The sequence below is a fragment of the Castor canadensis genome, chromosome 13, assembly GCF_047511655.1.
Source record: "Castor canadensis chromosome 13, mCasCan1.hap1v2, whole genome shotgun sequence".
NCBI classification, from domain to species: Eukaryota; Metazoa; Chordata; class Mammalia; order Rodentia; family Castoridae; genus Castor; species Castor canadensis.
The window spans coordinates 22,333,223-22,353,123 of NC_133398.1; the positions used below are offsets into that span (position 1 = coordinate 22,333,223).

The window sequence follows — 19,901 nt, forward strand, 5'->3', positions numbered from 1 at the left end:
TTGAGTATTTTCCCCAAAACATTAACATGTATGTTTGTGTGGTAAATCTGCTGAGGCTTTGTATCCCTGACAGTATTTTTAGACAAGAACAGAACTTATTTTAAAAGTTTTCTTCCAACTTGTCCTTTCACTCACTTTTTGGTTCTCAATCCCAGTCTATAGCCACTCATCTTCATTACTTTCACATACCAGTTGAAGTTATCCTTTAGCTCTCTCAGGGTTTTTCTTAGTATTTTGATTCCTGAAACTCATACATCTTTCTAGCTTTTACAATTTCTTTACAGTTGAATTTGGAGATGAGAAGTAGCAACTCATGCTTATTTCAGGCTTCAGACCCAAAGACCCACCAGTTAACTAGTACTGTGAGTACAAAGGCCCATTACATAGATATGTTAGTGCAAAATTTCCAAATTCTGTGGATGAAGAGATGATTCTCAAAGCTTCTAGGGAGAAATAAGTCAACTTTAAAGAAGTGAATATCAGCCTGGCATTTTAGCGATCACACTATATGCTGGATGAAAGTAGGACACTGTTTATTTTCTTGGGAAAAGTTTTTTTTTTTTTTTTAAACCCAGAATTCTTAACTAAGACTAATGATCACTTATGAGAGTAGAATTTTCACCCATGTATGAATCCAGAAATCTTACCTTGTTTATTGCCATTTAAATAGTTACTTAAGGATGTACTCAGCAAAATGATAATCTAAGGACAAGGAAGACAGGGGTTTTAGAAAAAGTTGAACCATCCTGGAAGAGAGGTGAAAAAGAACACTTAGGTTAATAGTTAATCATAAGGCTTGGAAAGCAGTCATTCTAGATTAGAGCAGTCATTCATTCTAGCTTTGGACAGAGATCTTGGGTGGCGGGGGAGAGGTGTATAGTTTGAAACAAAAATTGACACTATGATAAAGAGCAATAGTATGAGAAAAAATTAATGTTAAGCAGTTGATGTTACTGCAATAAAGAGTCCATTTGAGCTGAGAACATGGCTCAAGTGGTAGAGCACTCCCTAGTGAGGATGAAACCTTGAGTTCAAACCTTAGAAACCCTCCCCTTCCCCCCCACCTCAAATCACAACCAGATTGGTAGAGCACTTGCCTAACAAGCATGAGGCCTTGAGTTCAATCTGCATTTGGGGTGGGGAAGTGGAAAGATTTCATTTTAGGAACAATTTTTTTTTAAGTAGTCCTAAGATTATGACATTGGTCTATGCAGTAGAAAGTGAACTATACTAGAATTACGATTCCTTAAACAATATTTACTAAGTTACAAAAATGCAAATCCTTCTTCTTGATTTTCAACTTTTGAGTCAACTTTATCAAACCACATGAATGGACAGAGCCCAGAATGCTGTCCTAGGGCAGACTGGAACAACTGTAATCATAAAATGAGTGAGCCAGTGGGAGGACAGAGGGAGGCAAGAGATTACTATCACTGATAGCTTTGTCTTTCAGAAAGGAAAATCTAGAGATAATATTGAATTGACAAAATAAGCAACAAAGATACATTATTAAAGTTCAAAGGTATTTATAAAGGAATCAAAATAGCATATGTTTCAGACATTGAGAGGACAAAAAAAGGAGGAAGTGTAAGATAAATTATCACAATGAAGCCAAAGGAACACAGTTACTCACCAGCAACAGACTCCAAAGGAAAGAAAATCAGCAAATTACCTTACAAAAGAATTTAAAAGGCTGATTTTTTTTTCTTTTTGTTTTTCTTGTGCTGGGGATTGAACAGGGCCTCACATATGGCAAACACAACCATTGAGCTATACCCTCAGTCCTAAAGAGAATGATTTTTTTTTTTTTTTGTGGTACTGGGGCTTGAACTCAGGGCCTTCACCTTGAGCCACTCTGCTAGCCCTTTTTTGTGATGGTTATTTCCAAGATAGGGTCTCATGAACTTTTTGCTTGGGCTGGCTTTGAACTGTGATCCTCCTGATCTCTGCCTCCTGAGTAGCAAGGATTTTAGGCATGAGCCACTGGTGCCTGGCAAAAGAATGATTTTTAAAGAAACTTAAGATACAAGGAAATACTGACAGATAGTTCAGTGAAATTAGGAACACAATTTAATATATGCATGAGAAATTCAGCAAAGACATAGAGATCATGGAAAAGAACTAATCAGAAGTATTAGAGCCTCAGTTGTGGAATTGATCAGGCAGAATTTCTGAGCTTGAATAGGGGTCTTCTGAAATGATCCAGTCAGGGAGAAAAAAATTTAAAAGAAGTCTACAAGATTTATAGGACTCCATTAAGTGAGCAAGTCTGCAAATTATGAATGTTCCAGAGAAAGAGAGGGGAAAGGCATCGAAAACCTATTCAGTGAAATACTTGCAGAAAATTTTGCAAATATCAGGAAAGACATGGATGTCCAGGTTCAAGAAGCTCAAAGGACCTGTAATAGATCTGACAAAAAAGTCCTCCCCCAGACTTTTTAAGGCTAACCTGTAAAAGTACAAGACAGCCAAGCATAGTAGTACATGTCTATAAATAATCTCAGCAGAGATAGGAAGATTGTGGTTTGATACCATCCCGGGTAAAAGCTTTGTGAGACCCTGTCTCAAAAAGAATCCAGGGCTGGGTATGGTCGTGCATACCTGTGTAATCCCACCTACTCATCAGGCAGAGATCAGGAGGGTGGTAGTTTGAGACCAGCCTAAGTAAGACCCCTATCAACCAGTAAGATATCTGAAAAATAACTTAAAGCAAAAAGGGCTGGTGTCATGGTTTAAGTGGTAGAGCACTGAGGCCCTGAGTTCAAAACTCTAGTACTGCCTCTCCTCAGAAATTATACTGTAGATCAAATGAATCTTACAGTCATGTATATATTATGTCATCCAACTGCTGTGAAATAGACATTCCTCTCATTAGCACATGGAACATTCTCCAGAGTAGACATATGTTAGGCCACAAAATAAGTCTCAACAAACTAAAAAAAATTAAAGTCAGGCTAGGTATGGTGGTACATGCCTATAATTCCATCTACTTAGAATTATAGCCACTTGGGAAATGAGAATCAGGAGAATTGTGGTTTGAGACCAGCCCAGGCTAAGAGTTATGAGACCCCATTTCAACAGAAAGCTGAGTAGGTGGCATACATCTATAAACCCAGATATGCAGGAGGCTTAGGTATGAAAAATGGAGGGGGGGGGGCAGCCTTGGGCTGGATAAGTGAGGCCCTGCCTGAAAAAGTATTAAAGTGAAAAATGGCAGGGGGTGGCATGGCTCAAGTGGTAGAGTGCCTGCTTAGTGAGCATGAGGCCTTGAGTTCAAACCAGTATTGCCCCCACAGAAGAAAGGAAAAAAAAAAAGTGCATCTTCTCTGATGACTAAGGATAAAAATAGAATTAACAGCAGAAGAACTTTTGAAATTGTACCAATAAATGTAAATTAAATAGCACTCTCTTCACCAATGGGTCAAAGAAGAAATAAAAAAAAATTTTAAACAAAGGAAAATGAAAATACAACATACCAAAACCTATTAGATACAGTAAAAGCAGTACTAAGACAGAAATTTATAGCATCTGGAGGATCATAAATTCAAGGTCAGCCTGGGCTACATAGTGAGACCCTGTCTCAAACAAAACAAAAACGAAACAAAAACCAAACCTTCATCAACAAACCAAATATAACAGTGCAACTCAAGGAACTGGAAAGGCAGAACAAATGAAACCCAAAGTAATTGAAGGAAAGAAATAACAAAGATCAGAGCAGAAATAAATTAAGAGTCTTGGGAAAAAAAAAAGAACGAAGAAAAAACAAAAGCTCCTAAAAATCCAGATAAACAGAAGTTCAGTGTATCAAAGAGCTGGTGTTTTTGCTGTTTTTTTTTTTGTTTGTTTATTTGTTTGTTTGTTTTGGCAGCACTGGGATCTGAACTCAGGTCTCACACTTGCTAGTCAGGCACTCTTACCACTTGAGCCACTCCACCAGCCCTAGAGCTGGATTTTTTGAAAACAAAATTACAAAACCTTTAACTATACTTACCAAGAAAAAAAGAGAAGATACAAAAATTTTAAAAATTGGATGTAAAAAGAAACATTGCAGCTGATACCACAGACATAGAAAGGATCATAAGGGACCATTATGAACAGCTGTAAGTCAGCAAATTGGAAAACCTAGGACAAATGGATATGTTTCTGGATACAAAACCTACCAGAGTTGAACCATGAGGATGTAAAACTGAAAGTACCAAGTAACAAAACTGAGTCAGTATCAAAATTTCTTCCAACAAAGAAAAGCTGATTTTTACCAAGTACTTAAAGAACAACTAATGCCAATTCTTAAACTATTCCAAAGAATTATAGTAGTGGGAACCCTTCGCTACTCCTTCTACAAGGCTAGCATTATCTTTGATCCCAAAACGAGACAAGTACACAGCAAAAAAGAAAACTACAAACCAATATCTATGATAAGCATAGATGCAAAAAATGTCAACAAAATACAGAAAATCAAACCCAGTAGCACACAGAGGAGCTTATACACTGTGATCATCAAGTGGGCCTTGTCCCAGGAATGCCTGGATGTGGCAACATTCTCAAATTGATAAATGTGAATATATCACATCAGCTGAGGGAAAGATAAGAACCATGTGATCTTCTCAACAGAGAAGAGCAATTGATATAATTGTAGAGAAAGAACACAAAACCCACAATAAGTGTTATCTATGATAATATACTGAATGGACAAAAGCTGGAATTGTTTCTTCTAAGATAGGATCAATACAAGGATGTCCACTTTCAGCATTCTTTATCAGTATAGTATTAGAAGTCTTATCCAGTGCAACAAGGTAAGAGAATGAAATACAAGACATCCAGATAGGAAAGAAGGAAGTCAAATTACCTGTTTGCAGAAGACATGATTTTATATATAGGAAAACCTAAAGATTCCACCAAAAACTCTTAGAACTGATGAACAATTCCAGTAGGTTTCTGGTTATATAGTCAGCATATGAAAGTCACTAGTTGGGGAGGTATGAAAATATAATGGAGTGGGTGAACTTGTTCAAGGTATGAATGTATGGAATTATCACAGTAAAATACTTTAGTATTGATGTATGCTAAATCAAAAATAAAATAAATCAAAATCATTAGCTTTTTAAGTACATAAATAATGAAATTACTCAGAAGGAAATCAAGAAAGCAATCTCATTCATGAGAGATAGAAAAAAGTGCTGAAAACCTATAACTAAATTTAACCAAGGAAATTAATGATTTACAATGGACTAAAACACTGCTGAAACAGATTGAAGAGGACAAACAAAAAATATGGAAGGATAGTCCATAGTCACGGATGGGAAGAATTGATATTATCAAAATGTCTGTTCTACCCAAGGAGATTTACAGATTGAATGCAATTCCTAATGATGGGCTGAGGACATGGTTTAATGGTAGAGCACCTGCTTGGTAAGTGCAAGGCCTTAAGTTCAAACTCCAGTGCCACCATCATGATCATTAAAAAAAAGATACTAATGATACTCTTCATGGAAATTTTTCTGTAACCACAAAAGATCTTGGATAGAAGAAGCAATTCTGAGCAATAAGGAAAAAGCTGAATGCAGTATAGTACCTGATTCACAACACACTCCAAAGGAGTAGTAACCAAACAGTGTAATATTGTCATAGGAACAAATACATAGACAAATAAAACAGAATAGAGAATGTAGAAAGGAATCCACGTGTTTGTAGCCAACTGATTTTCAACAAATGCAGCCAGAACATTACAAAGAGAAAAGTCTCTTCAACAAATGACACTAGAAAAAGTGAATATCTACATCCCTGTGTCTCATGCTATACAAAAATCAACTCAAATGGATTAGTAGTTTAAATGTGAGACATGAAACTGGAGCTGGGTCGGGGGGAGGGGGAAGAGGTAAAATGGTTTAGGCATTAGTCTAAGCAAAGGATTTTTGAATATGACCCCAAAACACAAGCAGCGAAAGCAAAAAAAAAAAAAGACAACAAAAAGAATTATATCAAACCATAAGCTATCTGCATAGCAAAGGAAATAACAGAAGAAAAAAATCTGCAGAATGGGAAAAAAATTTCCAAAATTATTATCCAACAAGAAATTAATTTTCAGAAGGGCTGTGGAACAACTTAATATCAAAAATGTGATTTCAAAATGGGCAAATAACATGAGTAGACATTTCTCAAAAGAGGATAGACAGATGGCCAGAGATTCTTTAATCTCTTTTTTGAACTAAAGAAACAGGAATCCAAAGATCATATAGTATATCTATATGATCCAGAGGTACTTGCAGATTACTGTAAGAAAAATTCAAAATTTTAAGTTTTTATTACCATTTTGAGAATTGTAATAAGTTCAGTAATGGTCAGTAATAGAATTGATCAAAATTTTCATGAAGTGTGTTGAATTATCTAGCTATAGAGTTTTGAGACAAATGATGACACGTTTCTTATTTTATCTATTTATTTTTTGGACAGCACTGGGGTTTGAACTCAGGGCCTCACACTTGCTAGGCACGTGCTTCTAACCTCTTGAGCCACTCAATCAGCCCAAGGTTCATTTTTTTTTTTTTTCCAAAATGAGAAGGCTCCCCTTTTTTGATTACTTGGTATTTAGCTATGACAAGCATCAGAGGAAGTAAAAGCTATTTTAAAAACAGTTATTCATAGTCTCTGCTAACATTTAAATGAATTTCCTTTTAAATCTTTAGATGTATGCTCATGGTAGATGTCTGTCTTTACTTATTTTTTAAATGGAAAATACAGTACATATTACATAATGATTAATATGTATGGCTTACAAAATGAAGTGAACAATGTTTCTTAAGCTTATATTCAGGTTGATCATTGTGGTCCTTCATCATTTTAATAACCACCTAGTATTTCGTTGTATGGATATACTGAAACTCATTTAACTAATAGCTTATTATGAACTTAATGAACTTAGTGGTGGTCTGATATTTTGAAAGTTCAGTGTAGTAAATAAAAGCATCAAGTGTGAAAATGGCCTGAATGAGTTTTGTGGTTTTTTTTTTTTTTTGGTTGTTTCTGGGTTTGAACTCAGGGCCTCATGCTTGTTGGATAGGTGCTTGCTACTTAAGCCACTGTTCCTGCCTTTTTTTTTTTTGTTTTTTTTGGGGTGTGTTGGATATATATATATATATATATATATATATATATATATTTTTTTTTTTTTTTTTTTTTTTTTTGGTGGTATTGGGGTTTGAACTCAGGGCCCCATGCTTGCTAGGCAGGCATTCTAACACTTGAGCCACTCCATCAGCCCTGTGTTGGATATTTTTGAGATTTCTGCCTGGGTGGCCTTAAACCACCATCCTCCTGATTTCTGCCTCCTGAATAGTTAGGATTATAGACTTGAGTCACTGGCACCCGGCAGATTTTTTTTTCTTTATGTTATAGAAATTTCACAAGCAATTAATATAGTCCTGTGGTTTCAAAGTTAAACACTCACATTCCATTACTTTTTATTTTGCGAAAAGGCAGTTGACAGAGACTCAGAACTTAAAAAGGGAAGTACCTAAAAAGGATAGAACTAGTATTTTTTAATGAATGGGATATGAGATTTAATATTTTGTACCAGTGTTGGTCAGCAAAATAGTACTCAATTCTTGGAGGATTTGCTACATTGATTTGAAGACTTTTTTTTTTTCATACCAACATTTTCTGACATCAGGATGCATCCTAAAGTTGACAGATATTATAATTTAATTAGCATTTCCTTCCTAGATCTAGGTAAAATTATGGGTCTTAAAATCAGAGACTTCTTAGATGGGAAATGTGAATGTAAAAAAGGCACAGAGCAAACCAGGCACTGGTGGCTCACGCCTGTAATCCTAGCTACTCATGAGGCAGAGATCAGGAGGATCACAGTTCGAAGCCAGCTTGAGCAAATAGTTCACAAGACACTATCTTGAAAAACACATCACAAAAAAGGTCTGGTGGAGTGGCTCAAGGTGTAGTCCCTGAGTTCAAGCCCCAGTACCTTGGGTTTAAAAAAAAGCACAGAGCAGTAACTGTCATATACTAAGCAAACTCTATTAGCTGTCGTTGTATTTTGTTTATTTTGCTCTTATAAATCTTAACTACATACATGAATTCTCTCATGTAAGTTCTAATACAATGTGATATCTACATGTAGAATAAATGGATCTAAGGGGTGAAATAACATTGAGGGATTACTATAGACAAAACAAGTGTACAGGGTGAAAAATACATCAAATAGATTCTGATTGCACCACTTACCTTCTCTGATCTGTGTTACTAAAATAATTTTTCTGATTCTTAGATTCTTTGGGGGATAAAAATACCCATTTTGCAGAATTGTGAGAATAAAAAATATGTATCTGGATTGTCTGTCGGGCAGAATGTTTTAACATTGAGGTTTGTTGTCAAAGATGTTTGATTTCTTCCTTTTAAACCCCATAGTTAATTCATCAGAAATTCTTACAAAGTATATTAAAAAACCAATGACTCTCTACCATAACTACAACTCCCCTGGTTGTAATGTGGATTATCATCATAGTTTCCTAGCTACAGATCGCAGTTTGTCCTTTCTTGTCTTATTGAAGACTGTTTTCAATATGGCAGGCAGAGTGATCTTTTATAACTGTGAATCAGGACTGGGAGTGTGGCTCAAGCAGTAGAGTGCTTGCCTACCAAATGTGAAGAATGAATTCAAACTCCATTATTACCAAGGAAAAACAAATCAACAAAAACCTCCCAGTAAATCAGATCACATCACTCCTCTGTTTAAAACCCTTCCTCTCTCATTTTGCCCAGAGAAAGATGCTATAACACACCTTTGCTTCTCTTTCCCTCTTTCAGCCACAATTGCCTCTTCAGTGACAAAGAACACACAAAGAATTCTGTTTCCTCCACTTAGAATACTCTTCTTTCAGTTATCTGCATTGCTTACTCCTTACCTCATGTAAAGTTTTGCTTAAATGTCACTAAATCTTACCTTGACTATCCTGTTTAATGGTGTATTCCCTCTCTTGCTTTGGCATTCCTGATGCTCCTTATCCTGCTTTTAAAAATCACATATTACTTTTGGGCTGGGGATGTAGCTCAGTGGTTTAGTGTTTGCCTAGCATACATGAGGCCCTGGCTTCAATCCCTAGTATTACCTCCCCCCCCCAAAAAAAAAAAGAATCACTTACTAGTTTAAAACACAGTATATAATTTACTTATTTTTATTATTTGTTTCATTCTGCAAGATCATAAATTACACTAAGATAATGTCAGGGGAGCTGGAGGCATGGTTCAAATGGTGGAGTGCCTGCCCAGCAAATGTGATCAAACCCCAGTATTGGAAAAAAAAAAGGTAATAGTGGGATTTTTGTTTGTTTACTCTGGTTTCTTCAGTGGCTAAAGACCTGGCACATAATTGCTAGTCAGTAAATTTTTGTTGACCAAATGAATATTATTACTAAGACATTTATACATACTGAATTTAGTCTGTATGACCATACTTATATAGTAGGATCTGAGTAAATATTTAAATGAAAAGCATTTAGGTTTGGATGGCGTGAGTTAGAGGTTTTTGGAGGAGTATTTTGCCAGTCATTCAAAAAAATGTATTACTGTTTTGTTGGTAAGATACCCATATAAAATGAAGGTAATCTGAATCACTTTGTTCAAACTGTATCATAAACAGTGTTCATTTAATTTTGTCTTTGATACTGGGGTTTGAACTCAGGGTCTCATACTTGCTAGGCAAGCACTCTAACCACTTGAGCCGTGCCCCAGCCTGTTTTTGCTTTTAGTTATTTTTCAAATAGGATATTGCATTTATGTTTGGGCTATTTATTCTTCCCTGAACTGACAGGCACACACCACCATGCCCAGAATTTATTGGTTGAGATGGGGGTCTTGTGAACTTTTTGCTCAGACTGGCCTCTACCCTCTATCCTTCTGATTACAGGATTACAGACATGAACCATGCTCCTGATTAAACAGAGGATTTTAAAGCATTCCCACAGCTGAAGTTTCAAGAATTTGTTGCATTGCATCTTCAGCTATTCCCTTTGGATTCTGTCCAAAAATCTCTTCAGTATCAGCCTTAGAAAAGAAAATGTTACATATTCTTTTAAAAACATTTTTATTGTTGCACTGGGGGTAGTACATTGTGACAGTTACGAAATTTCTTACTATCATAGTTGAATTCACTCCCTCCGTCATCCTCCTTTATCCCCCTAACTTCATTCCTGAAATAGTTTTAGCAGGTCTCATTTTTCCATTTTCATACATGAGTACATAATATTTCTACCATATTCACCCTCCTACACTCTTTCTTTATATCCTCCCCCCTTCCACTAATACCAGCCCCAAACAGGACCTTTTTTGTGGTACTGGAGCTTGAACTCAAGGCCTTCTTCACCTTGAGCCACTCCACCAGCCTCTTTTTTTTTTTTTTTTTTTTTTTTTTGGTAGTAGATATTTTTGAGATAGGGTCTCGTGAACTATTTGCTTGGGATGGCTTTAAACCTCAATCCTCCTGATCTCTGCCTTTTGAGTAGTTAGGATTATAGACATGAGTCACTGGTGCCCGGCTTAGGGAGTTTTCTTGTTACATTTCCATTTATATATGTATTACAACCTCTATTTTTCTCCTTTCTTCTTTAGTCCCCTTTTGATGGTGATTTCAACAGGTTTAAAAATTCTATGTTCATTCTTATATAGAAAGCACATCTTTTTTTTTTTTTTTTTTTTGCAGTACTGGGTTTTGAACTCAGGGCCTATACCTTGAGCCACTCCAACAGTCCTTTTTTGTGATGGGTTTCTTCGAGATTGGGTCTTGAGAAGTATTAGCTCTGGCTGGCTTTGAACTGCGATCCTCCCGATCTCTGCCTCCTGAGTAGCTAGGAGTACAAGCGTGAGCCACAGGCACCTAGCTTCATATTCGCCTTAACTTCTTTTACCCTCACTCTCCTGTTAATGACCTCTCCTTGGCATGATCTGTTTTTCATAATATTGCTGTATTTTTATTGGCCTATGTTCCACATATGAGAGAAAACATGTCCTTTGGCTTTTGGAACCTGGCTTATTTCTCTAGTACCATCCATTTACTTCCAAAAGAGAAAATTTTATTCTTCTTTATAAGTGAATAAAATTCCATTGTATATAATTATCACATTTTCTTAACTCATTCACCAGTTTTGGGGCATCTTGGCTGTTTCAGTCACTTAGCTGTTGTGAATAATGCTGCAGTAAACATGGGTGTGCAGGTGTCTTTATTGTAATCTGATTTACATTCTTTCTGGTATATCCCTAGGAGAGGTGTTGCTGGATCATACGGCTATTCTATTTTTAGTTTTTTGGGGGAATGTCCACACTGTTTTCCATAGTGGTTATACAAATTTACATTCCCACCAATGGTGTATGATGGTTCCTTTTTCCACATATCCTTGCCAACATTTGTTATTGTTTGTATTCTTGATATAGCCATTCTAACAGGAGTGAGGTGGAATCTTAATGTGGTTTTTGACTTGCATTTCTTTTATGGCAAATTCTTTATGGAGTATTTAGGTGTAATCCCACTCACCAAGGTTTTTTTGTTTTGTAGCACCGAGACTTGAACTCAGTATCTCATCCTTGCTCCTGCTTGCAGGTGCTTTACCACTTGAGCCACTCCACCAACCCTGTTTTGTGCTGGATGTTTTTGAGATAGGGTCTTTCAAACTATTTACCCAGGCTGACTTCCAACTGTGATCCTGCTGATCTCTGCCTCTAGAATAGCTAGGATTACAGGCATTGAGCCTGGCTGAAGAGTAAATCTTAACAAAAGGCTTAAATGTAAAAAAAAAAAAACCAAAAACCCAAAATCTAAAACTTTGGATCTTCTTAGTGCTTCACAGTTATTCTGCAACCCTCACTGATTACTGTTTATTGCCTTATTTCTATAGATACTCATTTTGTTGCTCTGGTTTTTTTTGGTGGTACTTGAATTTGATTGAACTCAGGGCTTCATGCATGGTAGGCAGGCTCTCTACCACTTGAGCCACTCTGCCAGGCACAGGCCACCAGTGCCCGGTCTATTATTCACTTTCTTAAGCAAAAAAGTCTTAACATAGATTACATTTAAAGTACTGTAGAAGGTTCTTTGGTAGAGACCATAATACATAGTATGGCAACACTCTAAATATTTTTATTTCTGTTTATGGAAACACTTAGTAATAGCAGGAAAACAGTGTTCATACAGGGTCAGTAGATCATCTGCCAAAATTTCTACCTTGATTCAAGGTAGGACTTGGATATTAATTTCAGTGTTCAAGATTCTGTTAATTAAAAAGAATCTGCAATCATGAAAAATTGTAACATTTTTGGTAATCTTATTGTTATAGTATGTTGATAGACTAAAACAATCGATATCTTATTCTTGAGTTTCACATGCATTTTAGGTATGATTTGAAGTGTAACCATGTGAATAGTTTATTTTCAGAATCTTCCTTACATGTTACTTCAGTGGTGTTCAGTTGTGTGGATTTTTTTTTATCATATTAATACTCTCGCTTTAATTGTAAATAAAACCAATTCCTATCAAAGTTGTTAATGAAACACACTATTTGTGCTACTTGATTACAGTATTCTTTTGCTTTGTTGGCCCTGTGTATTTAATTGTTTTTCAGCAGGAGAGAGCTTCAGTAATTGATACTTGAGGGAAGTGAAGCTGATAGGTGTGTTGACTTAGTCAGAGAGCTAACAAGCTCACAGAAAACTGCTGGACTTGTGTAAATTTACTCTGTGTTTCTAAGGAGACTGTTCATCCAGTGTTATTCCCAACCCCCGTATAATATCTTTGTTATTCAGCCTGTTAAGGGCTTCTTTTGAATACTGTTAATTTGTTTACCTTGGTGATCTTTTTTTTTTTTTCCTTCCCGTTAAATAATTTTGTTTTCTTGGTAATATATAGTCACTCACTTGACCACTTTAAAAAGCTTTTCATTCTGCTTGATCATTTTCCTTTTTTTTGATGGGACCAGGGTTTGAACTAGGGCTTCACACTTACAAAAGCAGGCATTCTACCGCTTGAGCCACATTTCCAGTCCATTTTGCTCTGGTTATTTTGGAGATGGGGGTCTTACAAACTATTTGCTTGGGCTGGCCTCCCAAGTAGCTAGAATTACAGGTGTGAGCCACCAGTGCCCACTCATTTTACATTCTTAAACCATAATTTCTTATAGCAATCAATCCTTTTGAGAGAGATACTCAGTTTTACCTAGGTCTGCATTGTTTCTCCTTTACTATTAATGGAAAATTGCTTTCAGTCACCTAATATATAAATGTTAAGTATAATTTTCAGAAATTTTTAAATTTTATACTGAAGTGTATAATTATATACAGATATGCTTTCAAGAGGAAGAATTTATGTCTAGAAAAAAGATTGATTTATTTGGCAGTATTGTAGTTTGAGTTCAGGGCCTTGGGAATGCTAAGCAGGCTCTCTTAAGTGTTTGAGACACACTCTAGCCCTTTTTTTGCTTTGATTATTTCTCAGATAGGATCTTGTGATTTTTACCCGTTGTAGGTCTCTGCCTATGATCCTTCTGTTTTATGGTTCCTGCATAGCTGGGATAATAAGCAACACCCTGGCTTGTTGGTTGAGATGGGATCTTGGTAACTACCCTCTAACCCCCATCAGCTTTGAACCACAATCCTCCCATTCTCTTCTTCCCAAGTAGCTGGGATGACAAGTATGAGCCATGGTGCCCAGCAGTTTTATTTCTTTATTAAAAAAGTATTTGGAGTGGCTCAAGTTGTAGAGCACCTGCCTAGCAAGCATGACACCCAGAGTTGAAACCCCACTACTGCCAAGATAGAAAAAAAATGGCTAAAGTAATGACATAAAACTAATTCTTTGTGTTTTTTTCCCCTCATGTTTTAGAAAGTAAAATGACTCTTGGAGTCAAAAAATTTGTTTTCTATAATGTGAAAATGAATTCTTAGGGAATAAAAATTTGGCTGATAAAGTGTGGTTATCAGAATTTTTTGTGATTACATTTTAAATGTAAGCTTCTTTTGTCATTCTGGAACTATTAGGGTAAAGGAAATTTTATCAGGTTGAAATGATTTTGCTATGTCGTTTAGGTAGCCTTGAACTTGCCCCAGCCTCCTGAGTACAAGTGTGCACCATCACTCCCAGCTAAAAGTTATCAGTTTTTAAAAGTATCACAATTATTTGAGAAATACCTTGTTTGTTCTCTGTGGTGAGTGATAAACCCCATCTCTGATGAAAAAAACAATTTGCAGATATGAACCTTCAGGATCTTCTATTTCAGTTGTTTTTCTTATGTCAAAAAGCATTAAAAATAACAATTCTAACATCCCACTTGATTACTGTAGGGCTTCCTTTATTTGTGCTTTTGGCTTTTATTTTGGGTTTTTTTTGGTGGAACTGGGGTTTGAAGTCAAGGCTTCATGATTTTAAAGCACGTGCTCTCCTACTTGAACCACCTCCAGTCCATTTTGCTCTAGTTAGTTTTGGAGATGGGGCATCGCCAATTATTTGCCCAGGCTTGTCTTGATCCTTGATCTCCCTGATCTCAGCCTCCCAAGTTGTAATTATAGATGTAAGTTACTGGCACCTGGTTATTGTGCATTTTAAAACTATGTTTTATTCCATTTTAAAAGTTCTTTGTGTTATTGAAAGAGCTAGTAGAATTATCAAACATAGTTGTTAATTTTGAAGAACTTTGAAGTGCTTACTATTTCCTTATTGTAGTTTATATTTTGTGTAGATATTTTGAATGTGAGAATTAAGATGTAAGTTAAATTTAATTTTTTTTTTAATTTAATTTTTTGATTTTTCTAAGCTTGCATATTTGAATACATTTTTAGACTAAATTTTATTTTATTTTATTTTTTACCACTACATACTCAGTGGTAATTCATAGGTTAAGAATAAAGTTTTAAGCATAGGGTCATGTTATACTCCTGTAATTCCAGCAGCTGGGTGTGGAGGTAGGAGGATCATGATTTCCAGGCCAGCCTGGGCCACATAGCAACACCCTGTACAAAACAAGACACATAAAAAAGCACAAATATGAAGAATACATATTGATAACCTGAACATTAAAGATTTTTTTTGTATAACAAAAGAGAGTGTTGTTTTTTTAAGAGCATATATTTCACATTAGCATATATTAGTTGTACAGAGGTATTTCATTGTGACATTTCCATATATGTTTGCCATGTGTCTTGGTTAGAGTCACCCCCCACCATCATTCTCCCTCATCCCCTTACCCTCTTCTTAAATCAATTTCAGCAGGTTTCATTGTTTAGTTTTTTTAAATTAGGATATATTGGTTGTATTGGGTAGGGTGTCATTGTTCAATTTTTATACACATATAGAAAAAGTACCTCTGTCATATTCACCCTCTTTTTCTCTCTGCATTCATGTTCCCCCTCCCACAAGTATCCACCCCTAAACAAGATCTGTCTTCCATTCCTGTTCTTCAGTTTTTATGTGTATATTCATTGTTCAAAAGGGGTTTCACTGTGGCAGTTCATGCATGAATATATTGTACTTTAATTAGATTAACTCTCCTTATTATCCTCTTTTCCTCCCCCCAACAGCTTTCAGTGTGTTTTATTAACCATCTTCATAACACAAATGTAATGTATTTTGATACTTTCTTCCCTCTGTATCATTGTTTTCCTCACCCGCCTCCTTCTAGTCCCCTCTAACAGTTCCACTTTCTGTATATATAATGTATACATGATCATGTATTTTGTACACATTTATCTTTTAGATCTGTCTTCCACATATGAGAGAAAACATGTGACTTTTGTCTTCTGAACCTGCCTTACTTCACTTAACATGATCTCCAGTTCCATCCATTTATTTGCAGGCAACATAATTTCAGTTTTTTGATAGCTGAGTAATATCACATTTCTGAACCACATTTTCTTATTCTATTCCTTAGTTGTAGGGCACCTGGGCTCTTTCCATAGCTTGACTATTGTGAATAATGCTGCAATAAACATGGGTGTGCGGGTGTCTCTGTTGTATCCTGACTTATATTCCTTGGGATAGATACCCAGGAGCGGCATCGCTGGATTCTATAGTAGTTCTCATTTAGGTTTTTGAGGAACCACCATACAGCTTTCCACTAATTTGCATCCCACCAACAGTATATACGAGTTCCTCCCTCCCACACACACATCCTCACCAGCATTTGTAGTTGTTTGTGTTCTTGATGATAGCTGTTCTGACTAGAGTAAGGTGAAATCTCAATATGTCATTTTGATTTGCATTTCCTTTATGGTCAGGGATGTTGAACATTTCTTCATGTATTTATTGGTCGGTTTTACTACTTTTGAAAATTGTTCAGTTTATTTGCCCATTAGGTTCATTAGGTGGATTGTTGATTCTTTGGGAATTTAAGGTTTTTTGTTTGTTTTTTTGCTTGCTAGGCAGGCATTCTACCATCTTCAGTCCTAGGAGTTTAGTTTTTTGAGCTTCCTGTATATTCTGGTTATTAATCCCTTGTCAGATACATAGCTGATAAGATTTTCTCTCATTTTGTAGACTGTCTCTTCAGTCTAGTGGACTCTTTCTTTTGCTGTGCAGAAGTTTAACAAAAGACATCATTCTGAGAATAAAAAGGCAGGTTGTAGGATGGGCGAAAACACTTGTGATACAGATAGCCACCAAAGGCTATCCATAACTTAATAAGAAAAAGGAAAATCAAAACGCCAGGAACCAATAAGAAAAAATGATGATAATAGAAAATGACAAGAAACTTGAACAGCATCTCATCATAAAGTAGTACACTGTTACTGTTCCAGAGTGTCTATACCTCGTCCTTACCTGTGAAAGGATAATTCAGCTGCATTCATGGATATGTGACTTTCAGTGCCTCCAGTGAAAGGACGACTTCTGGCCCCATTGACTTTGAGCACAGTTTCATGGTATACCTTGGCCTGTGGAATATGAATGACCATGGCCTACACTTAATCCAAGCAGAAGCTTTAATGATGATATTTCTGCCAGAAGAATATGTCCCATATAGGAGGTGGTGTTCTTCCAGCCCAATTCCCAGCATAGGAACAGGTATATTTCTGTAACAGCCATCAACATTTTAAATGAACCAGAAATCATTGTTTATTAAGCCACACATAAAGGACTAATACCCTATCCAATAAACATAGGAAATATGTTTAATTTTATTATCAGGGACATGTAAGAAAATCATGACAAAATATCATATTAAAAAGATTGACAATCCCTGTATAGCTATCCTTATCTCAACTAGCAAAAACCCTTGTTCCTTCCTATTATCGCTTGTACTCTCTCTTCAACAAAATTAGAGATAAGGGCAAAATAGTTTCTGCTGGGTATTGAGGGGGTAGGGGGCAGAGGGAGGGGGCGGAGTGTGTGGTAAGGGAGGGGGTGGGAGCAGGGGGGAGAAATGACCCAAGCATTGTATGCACGTATGAATAATAGAAAAATAAAAATTAAAAAAAAAGACTGACAATATCAAGTAAGTGTTTAGTAAGAATGTGCAACAACAACCCTTAGAATTATTATTATTATTGGCAGTGAGGGTGTTTGAACTCAAGGCCTTGAACTTGCTAGGCAGATGCTACCTTCTTGAGCCACATTCCTATCCCCAAAACTCCTAGAATTAAATGAGAGTTAATTACGCACAATTTAGTGGGATTATAAATTAGTACAACTTGGAAAACTTTCTGTATCTACAAAGACTACAAAGCCTGATAGCATCTATACTTCAGAAATTATCAGGAAGGCATGTGCTTTAAAGTGAGACCTTAATTCTGGTCTTTATGGGAATTGAGATTTTTCAGTTTTCTTTCATCCTGCTTGCTAATTTAATTCCTTCTTATCCCAAAGTATGTCTAGAAATTTCTAATGAAAGAATCAAAGGGAATAATTTCTGGATGCTTAATACAGGAATTCTTTGAAGTAATTATTTTTGTATTATGCAAATATATTGCTGGTTAGTCTTCCTGCAACAGAGGCTAATACCACTTCCCTTAGAAGTGGTATTCTCACCACAACATTAAATGTCTGTTATAGCACTATGCTATTTTAATATTTGTAAGTTTGTTAGGGGATTAGATTTTGTCATCCAGTGGACCAAAATACTTGTTCTTAAAAAGTGAAGAAGCTGAACAAATGATAACTTTTTTGGGGTTGGGGGGACTGGGGCTTGAATGCAGGACCTCGCACTTGCTAGGCAGGTGCTCTACCTCTTGAGCACCAGGTCCAAAAGGTACTTTTTGAAATAGGTTGGTTTTGACTTTGTATTCCGTATTTATTACCCTTTTAAAATTTTGGTTACATATCTGGGTTTTATTTGTTTGTTTTTGGTTGGTACTGGGGTTTGAACTCAGGGCCCCACACTTGGTGGTAGGTACTCTAGCACTTGAGCCACACCCCCAGCCCTTTTTTGCTTTAGTTATTTTTCAGGTAGGGTTTCACATTTTTGCCCAGGACCAGCCTCATACTATGATCATCCTACCTACAGCATCCCATGTAGATAAGACGGCAGGTTATTGATTGAGGTGAGGGGTCTTGCTAACTTTTTTGCCTGGGTTGGTATAGAATTGCAGTCATTGCAATTTCTGCCTCCTGAGTAAATGGGATTTTAGACATGAGCCACTGCACTTGGTGTTGGTAATATGTCTTAGGGTTATAATGAAAAAGGTTGGTTATCTAACCTCTTTAGCAGTGACGGTTGAATGTGAAATTAGATTAAAAGTTTTTACTGGCAGTTGTGGTGGTACACACAGCACTCAGGAGACTGGGCAGGAGGATTGCAAGTTCCAAGCTACCTTGAACGCTGTAGCAAGACCCTGTCTCAAAAAAGAAATGAACAACAATGAAACATTCCCAAGAAATGGTATACATTAAAGATCACTTTTAGGGTTAATCCATAAAAAAATCACTGATTATAAAGAATTTGGTCAGTATAAATATATATTGTATCTTTGTGTTCTATTTTAAAAAGTACATGGGCATTGAAAAGTCAGGATTCTTAGGGTTATACAGGTTATTTGCATATAAATATGAAAACAATGTCAGTTTATACTTCAAACATAGTGTCTTGGAGGACTGGGTTTGGTTCACACTGGCTGGCTGCAAGATGGCGTTCCCGCTTTCTGTGATGGCATTGCTGCTGTTCTAAGTCATAAGTCATGTGGGAGCTGTTCTTCCTCCTTCCATGCATCACTTCCAGCTGAGACTTTGTGCCTTCAAGGACTTCCCTGAAATATTTTCATGCTGAAATAAATTGCTAGCCTTTGATAGTTTTACTGGTAAATGTAAACCATTGTTCAGAACTTGCTATATTAACTCACCTTTGCTTTTGCTTTTCAGCGGGGATCTGACGAGCTTCTTTCTTCTGGTGTCTTTAAAGGGCCTTCTACCATGAACAGTTCTACTTCTGCAGGCGTGTATGGTGAGTTTTAATGTTTACTGAATATTTTCTTTGCAGGGGCTTCAATATATGTTTTTTGTTTGTTTGCTTTTTACAGTGTTCTTTTTTGCTCATCTTGCGTATGGTAAAGTGCCACTGTTTGTAATAAAAATCACTATGTGAGGACTCTATAAAAGAAGTGGACCAGGTTCAGTCAGTTAAGGAAAAACTTCATTGAAGAGATTTGATGGTGCATAGGAATCGGTCAGCTGTGGTGTACCTTTCTAAGTGACTAACTGTGGAGGCTCCATAGGCAGGAGAGTGGCAGGGGATTTTCTTTTTGTTATTTTTAGTTTTGGTGGTATTGGTGTTTGAACTTGGGCCTCACGCTTACTTGGCAGGTGCTCTACCACTTGAGCCACTCCTCCCAGCAGCAGGGTTTGTTAATACGTAAGTAGGAAGAGTAGTAATATGTTATCAGGCTTCTCAGAGTTGAGCTCACATCAGAATCAGTGGAGAAGCTTG

The 19,901-nt window shown here is 36.4% G+C and overlaps 1 protein-coding gene across 6 annotated transcripts in view; it reads left to right on the forward strand.

The window, feature by feature from the left end:
• Ptbp3 (polypyrimidine tract binding protein 3) overlaps nucleotides 1-19,901 on the forward strand; it is a 93,126-nt gene that overhangs the window by 13,157 nt on the left and 60,068 nt on the right. For all 6 annotated transcript variants that reach the window (XM_020158771.2, XM_020158770.2, XM_074051251.1 and 3 more), the window contains one exon: nucleotides 19,337-19,418. In XM_020158771.2, coding sequence (XP_020014360.1) covers nucleotides 19,388-19,418 — 31 coding nt within the window. In that variant the 5' untranslated portion in view covers nucleotides 19,337-19,387. The remainder of the gene's footprint in view (nucleotides 1-19,336; nucleotides 19,419-19,901) is intronic.